Source organism: Astatotilapia calliptera, chromosome 3 (assembly GCF_964374335.1).
Source record: "Astatotilapia calliptera chromosome 3, fAstCal68.1, whole genome shotgun sequence".
NCBI lineage: Eukaryota > Metazoa > Chordata > Actinopteri > Cichliformes > Cichlidae > Astatotilapia > Astatotilapia calliptera.
This window is the reverse complement of record NC_137424.1, coordinates 71,346,869-71,370,128: the sequence shown is the minus strand read 5'-3', so window position 1 is coordinate 71,370,128 and position 23,260 is coordinate 71,346,869. Positions and strand designations below refer to the sequence as shown.

The window sequence follows — 23,260 nt, the reverse complement described above, 5'->3', positions numbered from 1 at the left end:
TCAGAGTCACGTGGTCATAAGTGTGTATTTTATTAGACACCAAAATGTTTCAGTTTCATGTTTTATCCTAAAATACTGAGTGTGACAATAATAATAAATAATTAACCATCAAACATGGTTCACATACTGACAGCACAGGGGGTTCTTCTTTCATTCTCTACATAACTGTAAAATGGCAACTATGATGAAAACTAACTATTCAGGTTTGTTATATTGTTGACCCCAAAACATGTTCATGTTTGAGAGAAAACTGAGAGAAACTGCTGCCAGAAACCATATTGATTTAAATGTAAAAGTGTTTCCATGCCAGCTGCTGTGCAGGTGGTTTCTGGATGCCTACAGCAGTAAACCTCTTCCTCCATCAAGCATGCTGACGCTGCTCTGTGCAGTTTGCAGTGCCTGCTGCTTTGAGTCTGTGGCTGTGGTTTAATATACATCTTTTTGTTTTGTTTTCTGCACTGAAGTCAGGCTTGTATTGGTAAGCCACAACAAAAGTGGAGCAAATCAAGTTTTCCATCTCCCCCCATGTTTGAAACCCACAGAACCACACGAGGAGCATGAGAGAGCAAAATTTAATCAATGCCACAGAGATACCCCCGACCCCATGCTGCGTGGGAACAGGAGCAGGACAAATGTAAACAAATACCACAAAACATCTGGAAGTTTTTAATGTTACATAGAAATATCTCTATTTTACATTATTTACATAAATATTTCACATTGCTGATTTTGCATCAAAATGCAAATTATGAATCACGGGTCCAACAACAGGAGATTAAGACATAAAATATATTTAATAAAATCTGTAACATGTGGATGTCCTCTGGTCTGAGGTGCTGGGGGAACCAGTTAGAGACCAGCAGCTGGACATCTGTGGTTGGACTGGTGGACTACTTCAGTGAAGAGTAGACGACCTCTGACTCTGGTTTAAAGTCTGAACACAAGCAGTTGAAACAACAGGAAACACGATTAATGATCAGTAATGAGCTCATCAGCGTCACTGAATGACATTTAAATTTAAACTGACAGATTTTATCAGACAGGACGAGCAGCGACGCTTAAAAACAGGAACCAGCTCCAGAGTCTGCCGCCTGTTTGCAACTCAGCAAGATTTTCAGAGGAAACAGTGTAATCCTCACATGAAACACAGAAATAGTTTCCACACCATCATCTGAGGCATCGCTGGGTTTTTTTTTTTTTTTACTGTTTTACCCTGCTTTAACTTTTGTACCGACTGAAACAAACTTTAAGCGTCAAATGATCAACGTCCCTATTTAGTCTGTAGGTCTGTGGTGACAAAATTAGCAGTTTGACACTAAAAGCTGAGGCTACATGTTGTCTACAATGTACCAGGATGGTCCACTGGTAACTAGGTGTGTTGTTGATTTGTTTTTCATGAAATATCCTGCAAACAGACTTAAGTATCCATATATACTCTATGCTGCACTGTACACAGCAGGCTGTGGTTTTCATGTAGGTTGCAGCAAAGGCAGTAGGCATCGATCTAAATTCAAGGTGATGATGTTCACTCAGTAAATTCTACCTTTGAAATTAGCTGTCTATTATCAGGGGTTTAAAATTTATGACAGCTCATGAAACATCTGCTTTTACGTGATTAAATCAGCTGGCTCAGTTCACAACGATCAGTGAATATCAGTCACAGCCTGTACCCACAGTAAAGTCTACCACATGATACATTACTATGTGATTCACTTTTAAGTAACTCTTTTCCCCACGCTGCACCACTACAGCCAATCTTAAGGTTTCCCCACCTGCCAAATCACACATTAACCCCTGCCCTTCACTAAAATGTGACCACTGAGATATTTCCTTCTTGTGTGGGTTGATTTTGGCTGTTTATTTTGTTAGTTAAATTTGTCTCAAATTGGTGCAGCACTTGAAATTGAAACTCGTTCTCAAAAAAGAAAAATGCTTCTTTATCTTACGTTGGGCCTTGAGCTGATTGGTTCGTCTTCTGTCTAAAAACACCCTGGTTTAGTCATTTGAAAACTTGTTATCAGTGTAGTATGCTTATGCATCACACTAAGACGAGGAGGAAGTTGTTTGGTTCCTGCGCCTTTCAAGATGCGAAGGTTGATATCCTGAGCTTGAGTGAGAACATGGTTAGCTTAGCTTAGCATGACACTGCTAGCTTTGCTCTGTTTAAAGTGAGAGATAAAGAGCAGCTGTACCTCTGGTTCTCTTTGGGCTGATGGCTACTTGTTCATAACTGAGGTCTTTAGTTTTCACTGAGGAGTAGACCGCCATGCTGTCGCTCTCTGTAAAATAAAACACATTTAAATTACTGCAGGTACAACAACTGCAACACCACAGCTACTACAAAACACTTTATTTGTTATGTTGCATCATGAAGAATACAAGTGATACAAGTGATGAGTATTTTTTAAACTCCAAAGGGGTTTTCACATCTCTTCTCCCCTTCACACCTCTGCTGTAAGCCAATGAGTGAGTGGATAGAAGCGTGAGGTGTTTATGAGAAAAACAAAGGTGACATCCACAAAACCGCCGTGCTCTTTTACTGCAAACTGCCACACTTTCCCCACAGCGCATGAAGCAAACATCTTATTGCAACACTCCGCTGTTAGCCAACCCAAAGCAAACTGCACTGCAGCTGGCCTCAGGCTACAGGAGGAAGTTTCTGCTGTGGTTTGACATGCAAATTTAAAAAAAGCTAAGTTAATGAATCGTATTAAAGGACTGCTTGAGAAGCTCCTAGGAACTACTTCAGATACAAATCACAGTTTCCATGCTGCCCACACTTTAACTGTTACTTGAATCATCCATGAAATTAACAAAAAGCCACATTAAAACGTCAAACACTTGTTGATTCCAACTTCTCTCTTTTTTTCCACCCTGACAGATGGGCGGAGGTGTGAGACGTAAAAACAGGAACTACCTCTAAAGTCTGCTGCCTGTCTGCATCGCAAGAGTCAGCAAGATTTTCTAAAGACACTACGTCCTTCCTCACAAGAAACCATCCCGAGACCATTTTTTTGTTTCTTTTTTTAACTTTATCTGTCTTCTGTTTTTATGATGGGAATAACTCGTGTCTCAGACAGAAAACGAGCCGGCTTGCATATTTGTTTTACATATTTAACTACTTCATACAAGGCATCTTGTAGGAGGTAATTTTTGTTCCTACCTAGTGGTTACAAAGGGACTGTTTTATGGAGAGTAACGTATCCTGTGTGCCATGTGTGTCGAGGAGACGATAGAGTAAAAGGTTGAGTGCACACCGTCCTGCCCTGTTGGTGTTTTTGTTTGTTTGTTTGTTTTAAATAAAATATAATTTTAAGAGAAAGCCCACCACACACCCATAGCCCAGAAAGACCAGAGAGCATGGTTACAATTGTACAATTGTGTCAACACTGAAAACTTTTGCTGTGCCACAGGCCTGAATGGTCTAATAATAACTAGGACTCTACAGGTATGTTCAGATATTTGTTCTTTAGGCAGATGTTCAGTTGTTAGTTTGACTTCTTTGTCCAACTCTAATTTACCCAGTCACAAGCACATACAGTACTTTTATCTATGCCTAAGCATTCTGGCATTCACACATTCAGTCACACTCCGATCGATGTTTCAGGGAGAAGTCATGGGTTGATCTGCTGACCTTCTGACTGGTATGACCCAACTCTACCACAGCCACAGACGTCCGATCCTACTGATACAGATTAAGTAATGGAATCACACAAAATGAGTTTTATATAAATGTGTTTTTAGCTGATTCAGTCGGCCTCATCTCTGTAGTATTAAGCTGATGCCAGCTTTATGACAACATTTACAGTCACGTGACTGAGATCATTTAAAACAGCTGCTGGGTCTTTTGGGAAGTGATATCTGTGTGGCTCTGGTGTAACAATAAAGGAGATGTTGTGGGGGTTTTTTTTTAAATGGAAGAACTTAAATAGAAAGAAAAATAGGACCTAAGGTTGAACCTTGTGGTGCACCACAGACAGTGTGAGCTGTAGATAAAGAGAAGTAATCCATGGTGACCAAAAAGTTTCTTCCTAAAAGGAAAGAAAAAAAAATACCCCCAAAACTCACTGATGCCAGTCCATGTTTTACTTTGATTGAATTACAGTTGCTTTTTCTCCCATTTCAGCTTTTAAATGAACATTATTTGTCAGCTTGAGTGGGCAAGTTTCTGTACTGTGTAGAGCTTTAATGTAGCTAAATGAAGCACAGCTGTCGTCTAATGCTTGTTGAATGGTAATGTTCACTGTGTCAGCATGAGAGCTACAGTTGAGTGTCCAGTAAGTGCACAGCTACCTGTGTTCAAACAACACCCCAGCAAACATGTTCTCTCGGGCTCTCCACTGAGGAGAAGGCCAGCAGCAGCTTCTGGTTATTCTTCGTCAGGACACGGAGGAAGTGCTGGGCCTTCTTTACCAGGGTGTTTAAGGGAATTCAGCTTGAGGTTCATTTATGAGCACCACCAGGAGATGTTCACTACCTCCTGTGTGCGGTTTTATCTTCATCATAGTTGACAGTGATGTTGGTTGGGTGAGTTGGTGTACAGTCATAGTCGTACAGGGTGTAGAGTAGGGGGCTGAGAAGGCAGCGCTGTGGGGATCTGTTGCTGAGTGACAGTTGGGGGTAGAGATGGTCCAGTTTGGTGGTGGGGATGTCTGGGATTATGGTGTTGACCAACAAGAGAAAAGTTTGTTGATCATTTATCCTCAAAGACAATCTATAACTAACCTCATATGCTGCTCACATGTCTTTATTAAAAGGTTGCTTTCGGAGAAAGATGAGAAGGGGCAGGGATAGCTCAGTAGGTAGAGTGGTGGCTCCATGATCGGAAGGTCGGGGGTTCGACTCCACTGAACGGCTACTCTGAGGTACCCCTGAGCAAGGTGCCGTCCCTACACACTGCTCCCCGGGCGCTGCATTGGTGGCTGCCCACTGGGTGAATGGGTTAAATGCTGAGGAACTATTTCCCTATGGTGACTAACACGCACACTTTACACTTTAAAAGTTTGATTTCAGTTACAATTCTGACCAAAGCCCGAAAGTGAGTCATAATGTCACTCATAATAGTGACTGCAAGAGGACGTAAATCTACTCTGTTCAAGGTTAAACATAACCAGGAGCTTTATCTCTGGGCCTCGTTGATCCGACCTGCTTAGTTTTTTCCAAAACTGATTCCAGAACTGCTTTTGATATGATTGCTGGGAATAACTGTTAGGTCACGGAAAATATGTCAAAATTGTATTTGCAATGTTGCATCATGTAGAAAGTACATGTACTTCATACACTGCAGCAGCACCTCACACCTCTTAACACCTCTCTGCTCTGAGCCAATGAATGGCTGGATAGACCTGTGAGATGTTTTGTGTGAAAAAGAAAGGTGACATCCACCAAGCTGCTGCTTCTACAATGCTAAATGACACACTTCACCACAAGCTACAGTCTCACAACATGAACACTATTACTATCCAAGCCAGAGTACATAGCAGATAGAAATCTCACCTGCTTCAGACTAACTGGTTTCAACCACAGGACGTCGCTTCTCTATCTTGTGTATGTACCAAGGCACATCTGGGCCTAATGTGGGCTGCTTTTGGCATGTATCGCTCTATTACAGTATGATGGATGTTCTGTGGTAGAGAAGTGGCCCAAATGTTACTGCACACATGGCATCAGGTCAATTCACAGGGCACTTGTGGCTAAGCTGAGGCAGACGCTGAGAGCCACATGTCGCTCAAAGAAAATGGCAGATGTGCCATATTTGTGCTAAAATCACATCAGAAAGCAGAACTATTGAGCTGGATGACCTGTCTGTTCATCATCATGACAACATGCTTACACACACCATCCCGCAAAAGTGTGGATTAATCTGCTGCTAAAGAAAATCGACAACAAGTGCAGCGTTTCCTGTTTCTTTGAGTGAAGCAACACAGAGGAAGTTTGAAGGTTAGACTTTTAGTGTTTTAACATTTTATGTATTCGGTTGGAACCAATGAGCCACCACGGACAGTCATGCTGTCAGGAAGTGTTGAAAGAACCAATAATACATTGTTATCTTTGGCCTTTCTCTAAGGTTATTGTTAACAGGAATGAATAAAAAGCATTAATAAAAAACTCTTTGTCTAAGAGCGAGCAAGGGCAGCTCTGCATCTTGTATCCAGATCCTACTCACAGCTTGTGGCTGAGTAGTAGTAGACAATTAGCTCAAATCGTAGCATCAACCCTGCTGACATCCTCAGATGTTACTACCTGCCCAATCTGATGTGCCTTTTTTGGGGTAATGACATGACCAGCGGCAGCTGTTTGGGATTGTTTGACAGCAAAATTACAACTTACAGCGACTGTTTGGGGCTGACGCCACAAGTTAAAGCGGCTGTTGTGTGTAACTGTGAAGAGAGACTGCCACAGTGAGCTGAGCTTAATGCCAGATTTGTTTTAGTGTCATGAAGGTGAGTCTGTTGTCTGGTTATGTCAGATAATATTGACAGACAAGATTTTCCAGGGGAATAAAAGTTACATGTTTATTTTTTATTCTTTCTTCACACAAAATCCTCATTTAGTCTTACAGTGACAGACCTTAACGTATGTGAACTGCAGGATATAACTGCTGCTGATTTATTCCTCCCTCATAAAGCTCCTGTAAATAATCGAGCCACTGTTTGGATTTTCAGTCACATAACAAGTTTAAGTACAACCTCATTGTGTCCACAGGAATTTCTAAGGTAAGCAGCCAAACACTAATCAAATGCACTTAATTAACTGATCATCAGCAAGTGTTTACTGCAGTTTCCCCAGCAGTCAACATCCCAGCAAATTGACCCCAAACTGCAAAACATCCAACAGCTACACCTCAGACTCTACAGGTTTTACATGCTAAATGTTAAAGTTCATTATGGTAAAATTAAAATAATTCAAATAAAAAAAGACTTCCCAGGGGAAAATGTCTTCTCTCTTTATGTTTTGTTTTGGGATTTTTCGCATCTGAACAAACCAAGAAATCAAAAATCAAGACTTCTGGAACTTTGTACACAGATGAGACCAAAGTGTAAATGTTTGTCCATAATGCACAAGACAACATTTGAGGGAAAACCAAACACTGCACATCAACACTGACGCCACATACCGACTGTCAGCATGGTGGTGGAGGTGTGAGGATTTGGGCCTGTTCTGAAGCACAGGACCTGAGCACCTTGCAGTAAATGAACCAACCAGTAACTTCCAAAGTGTTCTAGAGTTTAATGTGAACCCAAAAAACAAAGATGCAACACTCCAGTTAGAGCCCAGACCTCAGTCTGATTGGAACGCTTAGGAGAACGTTAGTGATCTTATTAAGAGAGCTGTGCATCGCAAATGCCCACAAACCTCAAAGACCTGATTCAATGATGCAAAGAAAAGTGGGCCAAAATTCCTTCACAATGACAAGACTGTGAAAGTCATATAGATAAGAAGAAGATGAAGAAAAGAAGATAAATAAATGAGGTATACTTAGTTTTTCACGAAACAGCTGAGGATTCTGAGAAAATGTTCATCATCACATGACCGTAGGAAGCCAATCAGGAAACTGGCACATGTACGTAAAAAGAACCGTTTGTTGCTTAAAACCTCAAAGATCCAATTTAGCTCACTGTTTAAATGCAGCAGTATGTTGTTTGTTTCTTGTGTTCACGATGCTTGGTAATTACTAAATATGAGCGTGCTGCTAAGATGGTGAACATGTGAAGTTCAAATGTTATGAACTATTAAAGTGTTAGCATTCATATGTTAGCATTTAGCTCAGTGATTGGATGTAGAAACGAACCCAGATGGAGAAAAAGAGGAGCAGCTCTACCTTTTGTCTTTGACTTTTTCTTCTTGTCTTTGATGACGATTTCTCCATAACTGACGTCTTCAATTCTCGTTTCTGAGTAGACTGTAGCAGAATCACTCTCTGCACAATAAAACACAAACTATTTAGATGATTTAGGATGTTTAAAATAGTTTAAGCAGAAGATAGAATCACTGAAAAGGTGAAAAGCTTCTGTGACAAATAAAATGTAACTGAGTGACCACAGATCAGGTAAACGTGCCACGATATCACACAACTAACAAATGATTACCTTCATAAAAGGTAGATTCAGAGCCTAAACAAAGATACTGAGATTAATGGAATTTAAGATGTTATCACATAAATGTTTTTCGTGTTTAAAGAAGTTTAAACTAACAGCCCTGTGTTGAAACACCTGCAGCTGAAGTGTTTTCTTTATGTCACAAACAGGATGCTGAACAACTGCGGAGCTGTTAGCTTCAGCTAACCGCAGACAACAGACCGTCCAGCATGCAAAGAACAATTCTCACTTAGTATGGTGTGAAACTTTACATACAGATATATTTGACTAAGATGGTGTTGCATACTACCTATGAAAAAGTCATTTAACTAATTGAATAATCTTTATCAGTAAATGTGTAAATTATGAAGGTGAGCTATATGCCTAACATGCTTCATAATATTCTCGCGATCTATCATAAACCCACAACGTTAGACTAACGCACAGTCTTAACCGCTTGAAAAGATGAAGCTCCTCATGATCCAGGGCTCAATACGCACACTGTCACATGCTTCCAGTTTCTTATGTGCCCTCGATTTTACGTTCCTGAAACGTTAGCCCAAATCTAACCACTCTGGAGCCAATCAAATCTGATCAAAGCTGCTTAGACCCCTTTCCCTCCAACTTCTACTAAACATGTGCCCAGTTATCTGCCCCATGCTGTCTGTGGATGTAGCTATATAAGCTAGCTAGCATTGGCATTGATAACTTCGCACTTCTCCTTCTCATAAAAAACAGAGTCACATTAGTCTAAATAAAACTAACGTCTCAGAAACATTTACTTTAAGGCTTGAAAATGCTGCAAACTTTCAGAAACTGCTGGATGATGTCATAGAGCCTTGTCCATCTTTGGTATACAGTCTATCGAATAAGCTACATGGACACAGGATGCTAAGAAAATGATAAGTGCACTCACGTAAATCTTTACAAAAGTAACAAGTCATTTGTTTCCTATTTCAGCTGATGCTTGTTTCTCAAACAATCTCCATGTTACTGAACTGTGTCATAGATTTCCGTATTCTCCTGTAGAGGATCATCTGTTACTGAAGGTCTTTACCTGAGGCGACTGTTCCTGTCACATGAAGTGAACTCTACATGCTTTTCAAAGATTTTCTTTATATATTTGAAAATCCTGTAGTGGTATAAAACTGGCACATCTCCCTTATCGTAAACATACAGCTTTCTGACACCATCTCCCGCCAAAATTTCCCCAAACATTACCTCTGCTGTGTTTCACAGGCTGCTGTCGACCATGTGATATCTTGACGTCACTGTATGTGACATCTTCTCCTGCAGCTTTGTCTTGATCTGCTGAAATGTGACAGTAATATAATTTATCGTATGAATGCAAATGTTATTATCACAGACAGATAAAATAAACACTGAAATCTAATCATAATAATGTTTAACAAATCAAACTCCACACATGAAAGATCAGGAAGTCTGAGATTCACCTTCAGGTTTTCTGTGATTATGTTTTCTCACCAGCAGAACCAGTAACACCAGTAGAACCACAACACAGACTGACCCAACAGAGATTAACACAGGAAGAACAAGATGCGGTGATGCTGATGTAGGGATAGAAGTGGATGTAGATACAGGTGTGGGAGTAGATGGAGATGTGGTTGTAGATTTCCCTTAAACATACAACATGTAATCATTAGTTTATTGTGAATGTTGAAAGCTGCAGAAACACAGACAGGTGAGTGTGTCACCTGTGACAGTGATCCAGCTGGATGGAGACTCTCCATGACCGCTGATGTCACACTTGTAGAGGCCTTCATCAGACCTGGAAACATGCTGGATGGTCATGTGACCTGTTGACTCATTCCCAATGAAGATGCCATCTTTATAGAAAGCAGCTGGGAGGTTGGAGGAGTTCTTCTTTTTACAGAGCAGAGTGACGTCATCTCCCTCCATCACAGGGAGGACAGGACTCTGCAGGATCACTGATCCACCTCAACACAGAGACAAACTACAGCATTTCATCCATTTACACACAGCTTCATCAACACTAACTCCACACACTCAGCTTACCAGTGACTGTCAGGTTAACCATGTTACTGATGGGACCCTCTCTGGACTCACACCAGTAAACTCCACTGTCCTGGGTGAAAACATCGATGTTACAAGAAGAACCAGCTGGTTGTCCAAACCCATCTCCTCCACACTGAGTCCTCTGTCGTTTGCTTGTGTTTCTCCTCAGAGTCCATCCAGCAGAGCTGTCGTCCTCCTCACAGCTCAGAGTCACAGAGTCTCCTTCAAAGAACTGAGAGCTGCTGGGACTCACAGTCAGATGAGCTGTGAGGGTTACAATGAAAAACTGATGATGTGTTATACTTTACATTGTGAAACATGACCCCAATCAGGTCATATCAGTGAGCATTTCTCAGGTTTAAACTGTGACAGAAGAAGGTTACTGACCTTGGTTTGTTGTGCAGCTCAGCAGTGAGATCAGAACTAAAGAGAAATGACACTCAGGTTGATTTGAGGTGAACATAAAGAACAACTTCGTAATATTTGATAATAATGAATTCTAAAATAAAACTGATCACATCATTTCATATTTCATGCTCTAATGTAGTTACTGTTACAAAAGGAATCACATACATTTATGTTATAATAATACGTAACTGTATGTATTAGTAAATACAAAAGACTAGCACTAAACTGAGGTCCACGTAAGAGTGCACCACTCTGCTCTGTTCACACAAACACCAACATTTTATTTCAGCTTTTCACTTATAAATTCAAAATCTAATCAAATCAAAATTTATTTATATAGCACATATTAAAACAACAGTGTTGACCATAGTGCTTCACAGTCAGTAATTCATCAGTAACTCTGTGAAACTTCAGACCTGCAGTTGGTCCTCGTGGTGTTTGAACTTGATTTCAGCCTGATTTGTTTTTCATGTCTTCTCCTCCATCATCAGTTATCAGGAGAGCAGACAGTCAAAGTACAAGAATTCAAACAAACACAGAGATTCTACTTACAGAGCAGACACAGCACAGATGTTTCCTTCATCGTCCTTCTCACTCATTTGAGCTTTTTTTCATTTCTGTCACTGACACCAAGTAAAGCCCGCCCTCTTCCTCTGAGCACGTATTCTTCCTCTATTTCAGAGTTATTGGTGGATTTCTAACCTCTTAATGATTCATGTGATAAATTTATTCCAGAATATGAACTTAGACACTCTGCAGTTCCTCTTTTGTTGCAAAACCTTTAAAATTAAGTTGTTTTTTTTTAAGTGTAACACACAGAAACACATAAAACCTTTTGTGCTTTCAAAAGTTAAGAAACCAGCAACGTTGTTTTGACATATTTTGAGGTTAACTGAGATGATTACATGATATTTGAGTTTCTCTGTGATAATCAATAAATGACATTTATGACTTCATTCACAAGAAATCAATTAAAAATATCATTTAAAACGTCGACTCTACTTCAGTCTGCTGTCAGTGTTGTAGCTTAGTCAATGAAATAAACTACAACCATTATAACCATTTAGTGGACGTCCCCCTGAGGCAGCATGGTGATGCTGTTGTCTGACTGGAAGAAGGTGCTGGGTTTGAATCCAGCCTCCATCTTTCTGTGTGGGGTCTGCATGGCTGTTTCTGGGCACTCTGCTTCTCCCACAGTCCACAGTCAGGCAGTTGGATTAACCTGTGAGTCTAAATTGGTCATAGATGTGAATGTTTGTGTGTCTGTGTTAGACACAAGACTGACAGGAGACGTGCAGAGTTTATCCAGCCTGTTAAGCTGTGGTAGCTGGAATATAATGAACACCATCCTCCCACATGGTTTATATATGACCACTAGAGGGAGATGTTGGACTTTAAATACTAACATTGTTATTTTATTTTAATTTATTTAGGCCAGTGCATGTTAATGAACACAAATGTAAAAAAAAATTCCATTAATATAAAAAATACCAGATTATAGCCAAGGGCGAATTTCCATCTTTTGTCCGTAAAACATAAAAAAATAGACATGATAATTCATAATTCATTCATAATAAAAACTCCATCACCAAACTCACACATACACACTTTTCTATTCCCAAATAAAACATTTAAACTATACAACTTATACATGATCACACACTTGATTTGTCCATAACCAGTTTTTAACCTGTGCCTTAAACAAATTGCTTTAGTGGTGGTGGAGCAAGGGAGTGTAAGACTTTATATATTAAACACATTCTTTTAAGTTTCACTAGGTTATTGAAGTTCAGTAATTTATGATTTTTAACACATGACAGTGGTCGTGGGAAGTCGTTTTTTTTGCCAAGTAGTTTTAAACTTCTTTTATAAATGTTTTCAATAGTTTTAAGTGTTGTTGGACAAGCAAGTGACCAGGACGTCAAACAATAGTCCATATGGGAGATGATCATTGAGTAAAAATATGTTTTTGCAACATTCATATTTAAATTATTACGTATATGATTAAAATGTCGATTATTAAATTTAAGTACCTGGGACACTTTATTAATGTGACTCTTGAAGGAAATGTTGGGTCTAGAATGACCCCAAAATATTTCCATTGGTACAATGACAACAAAATCTTTCATATTTTGTTGTCACGGTCATCAGATTTTGTGTATTAAACTCTTGGTTTAAATATATTTGACTTTTGAGTGCTGTTTGCTTTTTATTCTTTCTGTTTCAAATGTTTTATAAGTGTAGAAAATGTGTGTCTGAGTCTGCAGAGGAGCACTGGGCCATCAACGCTCAAATATTGTACCAACACACCTTGTTGGTGGACACAGGCTGAAGCTGGTCAGGAGCCAGTTATGTACCCTGGCCTCTGTCAGACCATGAAGAGGTCAGCACACACAGAGAACTGACTACACTCGTTCCCACACAGCAACATACATGTGTCAGCACTGAGATCAGCTCATCTACCTGCAGGTGACGCTCCTCACAGCTGCTGCTCGTAGTCTTTCTCCACAGTATCACAGGAGGTCTGTTTCATCGCTGTGTCAGCTACATATCAGTCATCTGCAGCTTCTCCTCCTCCTGCACCATCTACAGATTTAACCCCTTCAGTGTATGTCGGGAATTCCCTTTTTCTACATTTCACAGCTCTGATGTTTCAGGTCTCGGTGTGTCGGAGGTTGTTTCATAATCTTTCTGTGGTTTTATGAAACAATGAAGACAAACTGATTGTTTCACAGTTGTGGGTAGTTTCACACTGCGTTATCAGGCTGCTGAGGATGTTTGTCTGAGTGTTTGTGTTATCAATCATTGCTGCTGCAGTGTGGTGCTGATGCAGGCCTCACACCGTCACAGGAAGGAGGAAGTGAAACTGACACAGACGGTAAAACCTTCTTGCTACAGCATTTCTCTCGTCTGCTGGGGATGAAGAATCATTACACAACAGTGAGAAGTTATTTTGGATCTGAACAGATGGAGAAGTGTCGCATTGGAGCGATTTCATAATCATTGTGACCTTTTGGCCCATGAGGTCATCATCGCCCCCTGTTGGTGATTGTGTGAACTGTTTCATGCAGGTCACACAAAAGGCTGGAAGTTTAAATAAGGAATAAACATCTTTATATTTTTAACATTTTATGTTCAGTGTTTTCAGAGACAGCACATAAAGAGTTCAGATTTAGTGTTTATTATCTTTTATTTCTTTATTCTTTGCTTGTTTGTTTTTGTTTCCACAGTAAAAAGTGTCACACTAAGTGGACGTCCACCTCTTCTTATTAAGTCGTACAGGTTCCAGTTATCATCCAGGTAAGAATTACAGAGAGTCAAGTGCTGTGTCAGTGCGGTTTACAGATAAAGAGAACACGAATTACAAAGTAGAAAAGAACTGCAAATTAATAATGCCAAAGGTGGCGGCTCTGAATTAGTCTCGGCAGCTAGAGGGCAGCACATACGCCCACATGGCCCTTCATACATGTTTTAGTGGTTCAAAAAAGGCCTGTTTATTTACTTATTATGCTGCTTGCCCTTTTTAGACCACTTCCAGCCTGCATGTTGGAACCAGAGCTCTCGACATGTTGGTAACTCAAAATAAGCTGAATTATTTTTATGAAACACAAAAGGAATCTCAGTTTAACGATTTGATATGTTTTACATGTTTAACTGTAAGTAAATTTATGAGATGTGCAGATCATTGCATTCTTTACTTTTCCCACTGAGAGAAAACTGCACAACAGTCGGGTCGAAAACACATTTTAGCTTTTAATGAGTAAACTTTGACACCTAACCTGTACTTTGTTACCTCTTAGATGAAGCCCCTGTATCAGGTGTTTATCTGGCTGTACTGAGATGTTGTCATGGTAATTTAATTTTGCAGCTGTGACAAAGATGGACGAGGCAGGTAAACACTACTCAGATGTGATGCCATGTGTGAAATTTAAGAAAATTAAATTATAAAACCATCACAATTATAACAGAGTTCAGTGCAGGTTGGAACTGTCCACCTGTGTCAACAGAAAAAAATCAAGCTAGCTAAACTACAGCCACATCTTAAAGACGTAAAAAGGTTATGATGGTTTGGACGTGTGCAGAGGAGGGAGAGTGGATATACTGGGCAAAGGGTGGTGAAGATGGAGCTGCAGGCAGGAGGAAAAGAGAAATACAACAGAGGGTATGTTAGAAGGAGGAGGAGGATGCTGGGATGGAGGCTGACGAGTCACTATGGAGACCAGTAAAGGGAACATCCAAAAGAAAAGGATGGAATTCAAAGAAAACTGAGGCTACTGTAAAAATCTCAGAAACATGATGCACAGCCAGATATTTCCTCTGGATGGCAGAGTAACGCTGGTTTCTTGTTCTGTTTTTCATTTATAAAGCAGCCGCTCTGCTGTAACACTCAGTGTAGCCACTAGATGGCAGCAGATTTATACTGAGCTTCTCCTCCAGGAGGAGGAATGAATTAAAAAAAAAAAAAACCTTTTCAGTGGCGACCACGTGGTGACAGAAGCCGGGTTTTCTCCTCTTTTACTGGTAATTGTAACATTTTAATTAGGCTTTTTTGCTGTTTTTGTTTTGAACAAACAAATACAAAAAGGAGAAAAACTAGTTTCTACTCATGAAAACATTTCAGCTGCTACCAGAAACTGACAACTTTTAAATCTGTTGTTTGTTTGTTTTTCCAATGTCAGCTGCTTCCTGGTATATTTATTGTTGAGTAAGGAAGTAAAACTCTTCAGCATCAAACACACAGTGATGGTTTTTCAGTAAAGCGCACTTTAAAAATGTAAGTAAACTATAGAATACATTGTTTGACTTGTTTGAGTCGAATTGAGAAAGAAATGAAAGTGAAACACATAAAAATCTCTGTAACATGTTGATGTCCTCTGGTCTGAGGTGCTGGGAGGACCAGTTAGAGACCAGCAGCTGGAGGTCAGTGGTTGGACTGGTGGACTCCTTCAGTGAAGAATAGATGACGTCTTGGTTTATATCTGACTCAGATAGACTGCAGGTCATAGCTTCTTACCTGAAGTTCAGTTCACACTTGAAGGAAATTGCCTTCCCGGGTTTCCTCCGTGGCGTGAGCGATAAGCAGAGTTCTGTCCTTTCCTTCTAAGATTCCTAATTATTTAAAGTAACACTCAGGTATGCCATTCAGCGTGTTAGTACGAGCTCGGGAGCAGCTTGGGAGAACAAGAAAACAGAGACTGCTTTAGGTTGCCTTCCCAATCGACTCAAAGGTTTATTTGATACACAGCAGTTTATATAGATGAAAAAAGGTTCGTGTGTCAGCTTTCCCAGTTCAAACCGGTACAGACTAAATAAGGAAACGTCTTCCTGCCTTCTGAGCAAAGAAGTATCCTGTGTGTAGTTTATCAGTTCAGCTATAATTTATGATCATCCCAGCAAAATACACTCCTAGACATAGAATACAGAGTTCTTTCATCAGTGAATTCTGAAACAAACCACCTAGCCTTTAACGAGCCTTTTCCAGGAGATAAAGAAAAAGGGAGGATGGGAGTAAGGAAGTGGTCTCATCTCTGTGGTGTTTTCGACCTTGAGGTACCAGCTTGTGAGTCTCACATTAATTCTTGGGTCACAGAGAAAGAGAAAAACAACTAGTATATGGGCCTTATTGAGTAACAGTTTTCCTGTATAAAACAATATCCTGTAAATGCTTACCGTGGTATCAAAATATCATAACAGTTCTCCCCTTTTATCATGAAATGATAACATAGTATAAAGACAGAATGTAATAACATAATATAAAGATAAATCATAAATGTGAAACAAATCATAAATGTAACTGGTCCTTCGAGTGAGCTTAATATCAAAATCTTAAAAAGAAGAAAAGAAAAAGAAGAAAACGTCATTCTCTTCTTTGACAATCGAGTAATTCACAATCTAATGCTCAATACATACATCAGGATCATCATTGATGACATCTGACACATAATCTGGGTCAATTTGTGCCAATTGCAAATACATTGAAGTAGCTGTACCAGTAGCTATACGGGTTATCATTGAACGTACACAGGGTACCACACAACAGACAATAATCATCAAAAACATGCTGCAACGGTTACAAAGGCTACAATTAGTTTCTTCCATCTTCCAAACGTGTCCTGTAGCCACTTATGTAGCCACTGACCGTGACCTGTATTGGCAATTAGTTCTATCTGCAATGCTTCAAGTCTATTCATAGCTTGTGTGAATGAACCGTTAGGAGCAGTATTATTGGGAATGAAAGTACAGCATACATCAACGGTTACTAGACCACAGGTACCGGTCCAATTAACAGGTAAAGCTAATCTAAGAGTATTATTGCACAACCAATAAACATGTGGGATTGGTCTAGTTAGGCGCGTGACCATGTGTGATTTAACTAACTCCCCCCAGTCAGTATCATTTAAGACACCCTCTGGGGGAACAATGATCGATTCTCTGCTCGAACTTGAACTGTGTGTGTGTCTAAGTAAGCAGTCGAGAGGGCTCAGAGTCAACTGTAAAGCGTCTTTAAAGAGAGCATTATCTCCGCCGATTTTCTCTAGTCCCTCAGTGAGGGGGAAACCGGATATGGGGTATCCTACTATTACCTGTTCTGGATTAGCCTTTGAACAGACATAACAGTTACTGTTTCCTAAATCACGAGCGGCTGTTCTGGCATTTTCATACCAGGCGTTAGCTCCTGTTCTAGAGGGCGCATAAGATGGTTTATTAGTGGCGTCTATGTTGCTATTTACTGATTTTAGGGAGCGTGAGGAGTGCATTAAGTAGGTGTCTTGCAAAATGGAGCATGAGGTATAGTCAGCAAAATATGACCTGCAGAAATGTGAACATGGTTGCAGTTTACAATACAAAATAGCAAAGAGAAATCCTAAGGTTAATGCGATAGATATGATAAATAACCTAAATATATAAGAAAGTATATAAGAAAAACAGTTCTTCAGTTGTCTCCTGGCCTGGTCCCAGGTTCGAGAGACATTGAATAAGCGTCGTATGATGACAATGGGCATTTCATTTTCTCCATTATCAGGATGAAATGAGTCTGGCTTTATCAGGTTAGACATCATGTGGTACTTTTGGCTTTCTGTTCCTGCTGGATGTTTGAGTACCTTGTTGTTGTTCTTTCAGACGTTGTGTCTTAATCAGTGATTGTGTGTGTGTGTAAATTGGATCCTGGCGCTGGCTCGCCGGAGATGTCATCTACCCGTGTGTTTATTTGCTCTAGTTCCGGGCGCTGGCTCGCCGGAGATGTCGTCTGCTTGATCCGACGCCTGAGATGGTCCGATTGGGCTGGTCTTAACCCTGCTGGCATGAATCCACTGAGGTTGTCCGTCTGTGAGGATGCTGGTTCTTCGTCACTGCCAGTAAAGCCTGGGGGCTGGAAAACGCGGCCTCCCAGAGTGTCCTTGGTTTTAGTGGCTTCTCCAACATGCGTCTCCTTGTCTCCACTGGTGGAACTGTGGAGGGGAAAAGCTGAGAGAGACAAACTTTCTGATAGTTATTATTCAGTTTTTCTACCAGGTTGTGAACATCAGTGGACAATGCAATATAGATCACCTTCTACTAGCGGTGCCCCTCTGGAAGCTGACCATGGTCTTGGAAATAGTCTTATTTCAAATGGAAATAATTTGGTTACTTCAGATTGAGTCATTCTAATCTCACACAGGACTTGAGTAAGTAATTTGACCCAGGTCATTAAAGTTTTAGCACACTTTTGAATTACTTCTAATGTGAATGAAGATCCTCTATCACTGTTAATCTGGTGAGGTATTCCGAATCTGGGTATTATTTCATTGCTCAATTTTTGACAGACTACTTCTGCAGTTTCTTTTGAGGTTGGATAAGCTTCTACTCATTTACTAAATTGATCCACTATTACCAGTAAGTACTTGATGCTTCCTTGTGCTGGCATATGTGTAAAATCAATTTGTAATGTATGAAATGGAAAATCTGGTTGTGGTAAATGCTGATGTTTCGCTTTTGATTTTCCTACATTAGTTCGTGCACATGTTAGACAGGTTGCTAATATGCTTTTTACTGCATGTCATGTTTTCTCAATTACAAATCTTGATTTTATTGCCCCTATTACCCCTCTTTGTCCGACATGACTCACACAGTGAAAATGTCGGACAAGGACTGGCATCAGGGAATATGGGAGGGCAATCAAACCCTTAAGATTTTGTATAAGCCATCTCTGTCATCTAAGGTACAGTCATTATTCTCCCAATAGGTGTAATCACATGCAGAGGCTTGCTCTTGTATGAATTTTAAATCAACATTTGTGTCTAAATAGTCTGGGAGTGTAACAAGTGGCAGCTGTAGGGGCACAGATAATACTTCCTGTGGAGGTGGGAGCTGTGATGCAGCTGCAGCCTTGGCTGTCACGTCTGCTAGAGCATTACCTGTTGCTTCGTCTGTGTCAGCTGTACTGTGTCCTTTCGTTTTTACAACTGCAATGGCCGATGGCAGCTGTATAGCCTGAAAAAGTCTTTGAACAAAATCAGAATTTAGCAATTTATTTTCCATCAGCAGATCTAAATCCTCTCTGTCTCCACAATGTGCCAAAGTCATGCACAACGCCAAATGCATAGCGGCTGTCTGCGCAAATTGTCACATGCTTATCCAAATGTAGCTCACAGGCGCGTATTAAAGCCATGAGCTCTGCTTTTTGTGCTGAGTGAAATGGTAATGAGTGAGCCTCTAGTATGATGTCAGGCACTGTTACCACTGAATAGCCACAAAGAAATGAGTTGTCACTCGGCCTTGAACAGGACCCGTCCACATAAACCGTGGCTGAGTCTGAGATAGGTGTTTGCTCTAAATCTGGACGTTGTGCTGTGGATTCCTGTATACGTGTCATGCAGTCATGAACGTCAAGCCTGTCTGAGCCATCCTGTCGGTCAGAAGAACACAGCATAGGATCAATAAATGTGCTGGCGAATCAGGTGTGCTGCTCGCTTTTATAGTGAGATTTGCATATGTTGTTTAGTTATGTTTGCTACAATGGTCGTGACCTTGTGATTGGTGTGTAGAATAGTGTCATGTGAGAGTGTGAGCTTCTCGCAGTCCCTTATCATGATAGAGCAAGCTGCTACTGCTCTCAGGCAGGCCGGCATTCCTGAACAATTCAGGCAGCACCTTTGAGTGGCGGAGGTCAGCACTCCCTGTAATGCATTGAAAGAGGCAGTCATTTCTGTGGATCACAGTATTCGAGGAGGCTTGTCTTTTTTACAACAGTCACGCAGAATGTGGTCATGAAAAGAACAGTCTGGTATCCACTGTCTGCAATAGTTCACCATGCCTAAGAAGGACGACATTTCCTTCTGTGTAGTGGGACGAGGGACAGAGGTCACAGCTTTGACCCTGTCTGCAGTCATGGAACGTTTTCCGTGAGACAGTGTGAATCCCAAATATTGAACAGAAGTCTGACAGTACTGCATTTTCTTTGCAGATGCTTTGTGGCCAGTCTTTTGGAGGTGCTGGAGAAGCATGTGTGTAGCAGTTTGACATAGTTTTTCACTTTCAGCACAGAGGAGGAGGTCATCCACATGTGGATCAGAGTACAGCCCTCAGGAGGAGTAAAGCTGTCCAGGGTAGCACGGATCACCATTGAGAAAGCAGCAGGGCTGTCTATCATGCCTTGAGGCAGACGAGTGCAAGTGTACTGCTTATTTCTATGTGTGAATGCAAATAACGGCTGTGTGTCACAGGTACTGAGAAAAAGGAGCGGAGCATAAATCCACCACGGTAAAATGTGTATGCAATGCATGTCAATATGCTGTGAACATCTGAAACGAGAGGTGGCAGAGGAATGTTGACTGCATTAATTTGCCTTAAGTCTTGTATGAAACGCCATACGCCAGGTTTGTTAGGCTTTGGCACAGGATTGACAGGAGTGTGGGCTTTATTACTCCTGTAGTCAATAAATCTCCTATGATGACATCTAGAGCTGCGGCTTTTTCCGTGGAAAGGGGACATTGCCTGACATATACTCGCTTTTTGTTTTTTAGCTGTGCGTGATAAGGTATGCAGTCAATAAATCCTATATCATTCCCACTTTTAGACCACAATGTCATATTCTGGTATTCAGCTGGCAATGTAACTGCAGAAATAGTACAGTGGATAGGGTAGGTTAGATCTATGTGACGACATATTTCGTAACCTATGTCTGAGTTATGTAACAAAATCACTGTTTGACCTTCACTTGTGTGAGCAGTTATCATGTTGTTGAACAGTGTGAGAGAAACAAAAGTGTGGCTCCCAGTCATGGGATTACCTGTTAGTGGCGTCTGTACACGTTTTTTTTTTTTTTTTGGCACAGTGTGTGACATAGAGTACCGGACAAAAAGGATGTTGAGTTCATTCTCTGCTGAGGGTCCAGCTGACACAGAGGATGTTCCTTCTCCATCATGTCGGTACATAGGGCAGAGAAAACATAAGCTGTTATCAGTGTCAGCAAACATTTCACCCTTTATGTTAAATGAAATACACAAATTCATTTTTGCTTTGGGTGTCTGCGGCTGCTGGAAAACTGAGCTAAATTTGCACCTCTAGCTTGTCCAACAGTGCATAAAGCGTTTTATGAATACTAGGATGGATTCATCAGGCTTCTGTTTACACATAGTTACTGCATTTAAGTCAATTTTGTCTCTGGACATTGTTAGCAGGAATTTCTTTAGATTCTTAAAGAAATCGGCGACTTTGTCATTATTTACCCTCCTTTTGTCCATAGCGGTAACATTTGATGCATCACGTCGCGGCATTCTATCATATATTTTCTACAGGACTTTTTAAGCAGACTACTTTTCTTATCACAAATGATATTCAACATTTCTACTGACCTGTTTTCTGGCGATAATCGTTCGGGATAAGGCTCCGGAAAGAAATTAGAATGCATTGAACTTCTTAAGTTGTAAACAAAGTCAGTCACATAAGCACTCCCGCATGTTCTGGATACGTGATCATGGACGTCTTCACCGATTCGCGGACGTAGGTTACACGTAACCGGAAATGGGAGTTGTACTGAGCCGTTATTTGAGACTTTATTTTGTATTTTATTAATTTTTGGTTTTACAGGTACTTTAGATTTTTTTTTATCGGACCTGTCTGTGGTCTTTGAATAATTCTGACCCATGTTCAGTGATTTCCAGAGGGGTTTACACGCTAGGAGGATTTAGGTTAGTATTTTCGCTGCGGCACAGCTGAGGTCACTTTAAATTTATTGCTAGCAATTTTTTGTTTGTGTGAGCAACTCTCACTTAGCGAGCAACTTCTCGTAAAACAACAGGCAACTTCCTGTGTCTTTCTGCTTTTAATTTACTGCTTTTAACCCTTGTATGGTAATCGGGTCTGTGAGACCCGTTTTCAGTTTTCTTTCGTTTTTTTTTTTTTTTTTAACAAAATTAAATTTAATTATTTACTAGCTTTCTGTGAGTGAGCAACTTCTCACTTTTTAACGTACGTTTCAAGATAACAGGCAACTCCCTGTGTCACTCTTTGATGAGCAACTTCTCACTTAACGAGAAGTATTTAAGACAACAGGCAACTTTCTGTGTCACTTTTTCTGAGTGAGCAACTTCTCACTTTTTAACGTACGTTTAATTAAACAATTAATTATTATTATTATTATTATTTTTTAAACAAAATTAAAATATTCAAGACAACAGGCAACTTCCTGTGTCCACCAACACCACACAAGGGTTAATTTACTTTATTCGGGGACTGAGGAAGTCAGTCAGTGTATCTCTCTGGATCACTAAGTGAAACTTCGTCAGCATATCCCGTTTTTTTATGGATCGATCACTGAGAGAGGTATAATAGGTCTTTATATAAATATGAAAGACGCATATTTACCTTCTGTCAGTGATCCCACTTCTGACACCAAAATTGAAGGAAATTGCCTTCCCGGGTTTCCTCCGTGGCGTGAGCGATAAGCAGAGTTCTGTCCTTTCCTTCTAAGATTCCTAATTATTTAAAGTAACACTCAGGTATGCCATTCAGCGTGTTAGTACGAGCTCGGGAGCAGCTTGGGAGAACAAGAAAACAGAGACTGCTTTAGGTTGCCCTCCCAATCGACTCAAAGGTTTATTTGATACACAGCAGTTTATATAGATGAAAAAAGGTTCGTGTGTCAGCTTTCCCAGTTCAAACCGGTACAGACCAAATAAGGAAACGTCTTCCTGCCTTCTGAGCAAAGAAGTATCCTGTGTGTAGTTTATCAGTTCAGCTATAATTTATGATCATCCCAGCAAAATACACTCCTAGACATAGAATACAGAGTTCTTTCATCAGTGAATTCTGAAACAAACCACCTAGCCTTTAACGAGCCTTTTCCAGGAGATAAAGAAAAGGGAGGATGGGAGTAAAGAAGTGGTCTCATCTCTGTGGTGTTTTCGACCTTGAGGTACCAGCTTGTGAGTCTCACATTAATTCTTGGGTCACAGAGAAAGAGAAAAACAACTAGTATATGGGCCTTATTGAGTAACAGTTTTCCTGTATAAAACAATATCCTGTAAATGCTTACCGTGGTATCAAAATATCATAACAACACTTGGACCGGCGGCCGCCTCGGGTCTCTTTTCCTTCTGCGTCCCCTTTCCATCTTCCACCTGCTGGCCTCCACCACTTGCTAATGTTACTGAATCTGTGGAAGCTCCACGATAGCCACCACACGAAGTAACGAATAACGAGCCTATCTAAATCCCAGTAACGAGTAACGTGTTCCTGATTTTGTCATAATAACT

The 23,260-nt window shown here is 40.5% G+C and overlaps 1 protein-coding gene and 1 long non-coding RNA gene across 5 annotated transcripts; both read right to left on the bottom strand.

The window, feature by feature from the left end:
• Nucleotides 1–556: 556 nt before the first annotated feature.
• LOC145425731 (uncharacterized) lies at nt 557–10,379 on the bottom strand. 4 transcript variants are annotated; one of them, XM_080299054.1, is made up of 6 exons: nt 9,794–10,379; nt 9,533–9,646; nt 9,300–9,386; nt 7,823–7,921; nt 2,193–2,279; nt 557–934 (listed from the first exon to the last, which is right to left on the bottom strand). In XM_080299054.1, exons 1-6 carry the CDS (start codon nt 9,996–9,998, stop codon nt 891–893), a joined length of 636 nt encoding a protein of 211 aa, XP_080155180.1. In that variant the 5' UTR covers nt 9,999–10,379; the 3' UTR covers nt 557–890. The 4 variants fall into 4 exon arrangements, with proteins under 4 accessions (XP_080155180.1, XP_080155178.1, XP_080155177.1 ...); XM_080299052.1 differs by having other exon boundaries at nt 9,533–9,715; nt 9,794–10,378; XM_080299051.1 differs by having other exon boundaries at nt 9,300–9,389; nt 9,533–9,715; nt 9,794–10,374.
• Nucleotides 10,380–15,722: 5,343 nt separating this feature from the next.
• Nucleotides 15,723–21,453, bottom strand: LOC145425768 (uncharacterized). The gene is made up of 2 exons (XR_013906509.1): nt 21,359–21,453; nt 15,723–18,124 (listed from the first exon to the last, which is right to left on the bottom strand). It is a non-coding gene; the product is annotated as an uncharacterized LOC145425768 (long non-coding RNA).
• Nucleotides 21,454–23,260: the final 1,807 nt, after the last annotated feature.

Bases quoted from the DNA above. Each gene is read 5' to 3' on its own strand.
- LOC145425731 (XM_080299051.1), bottom strand. From the start codon at position 9,998: ATGGAGGGAGATGACGTCACTCTGCTCTGTAAAAAGAAGAACTCCTCC. The intron at 9,716-9,793 runs GTGACACACTCA...TGTATGTTTAAG, and splicing joins CAGCTGGATCACTGTCACAG to GGAAATCTACAACCACATCT. The intron at 9,390-9,532 runs GTGAATCTCAGA...GTCACATTTCAG, and splicing joins TAATCACAGAAAACCTGAAG to CAGATCAAGACAAAGCTGCA.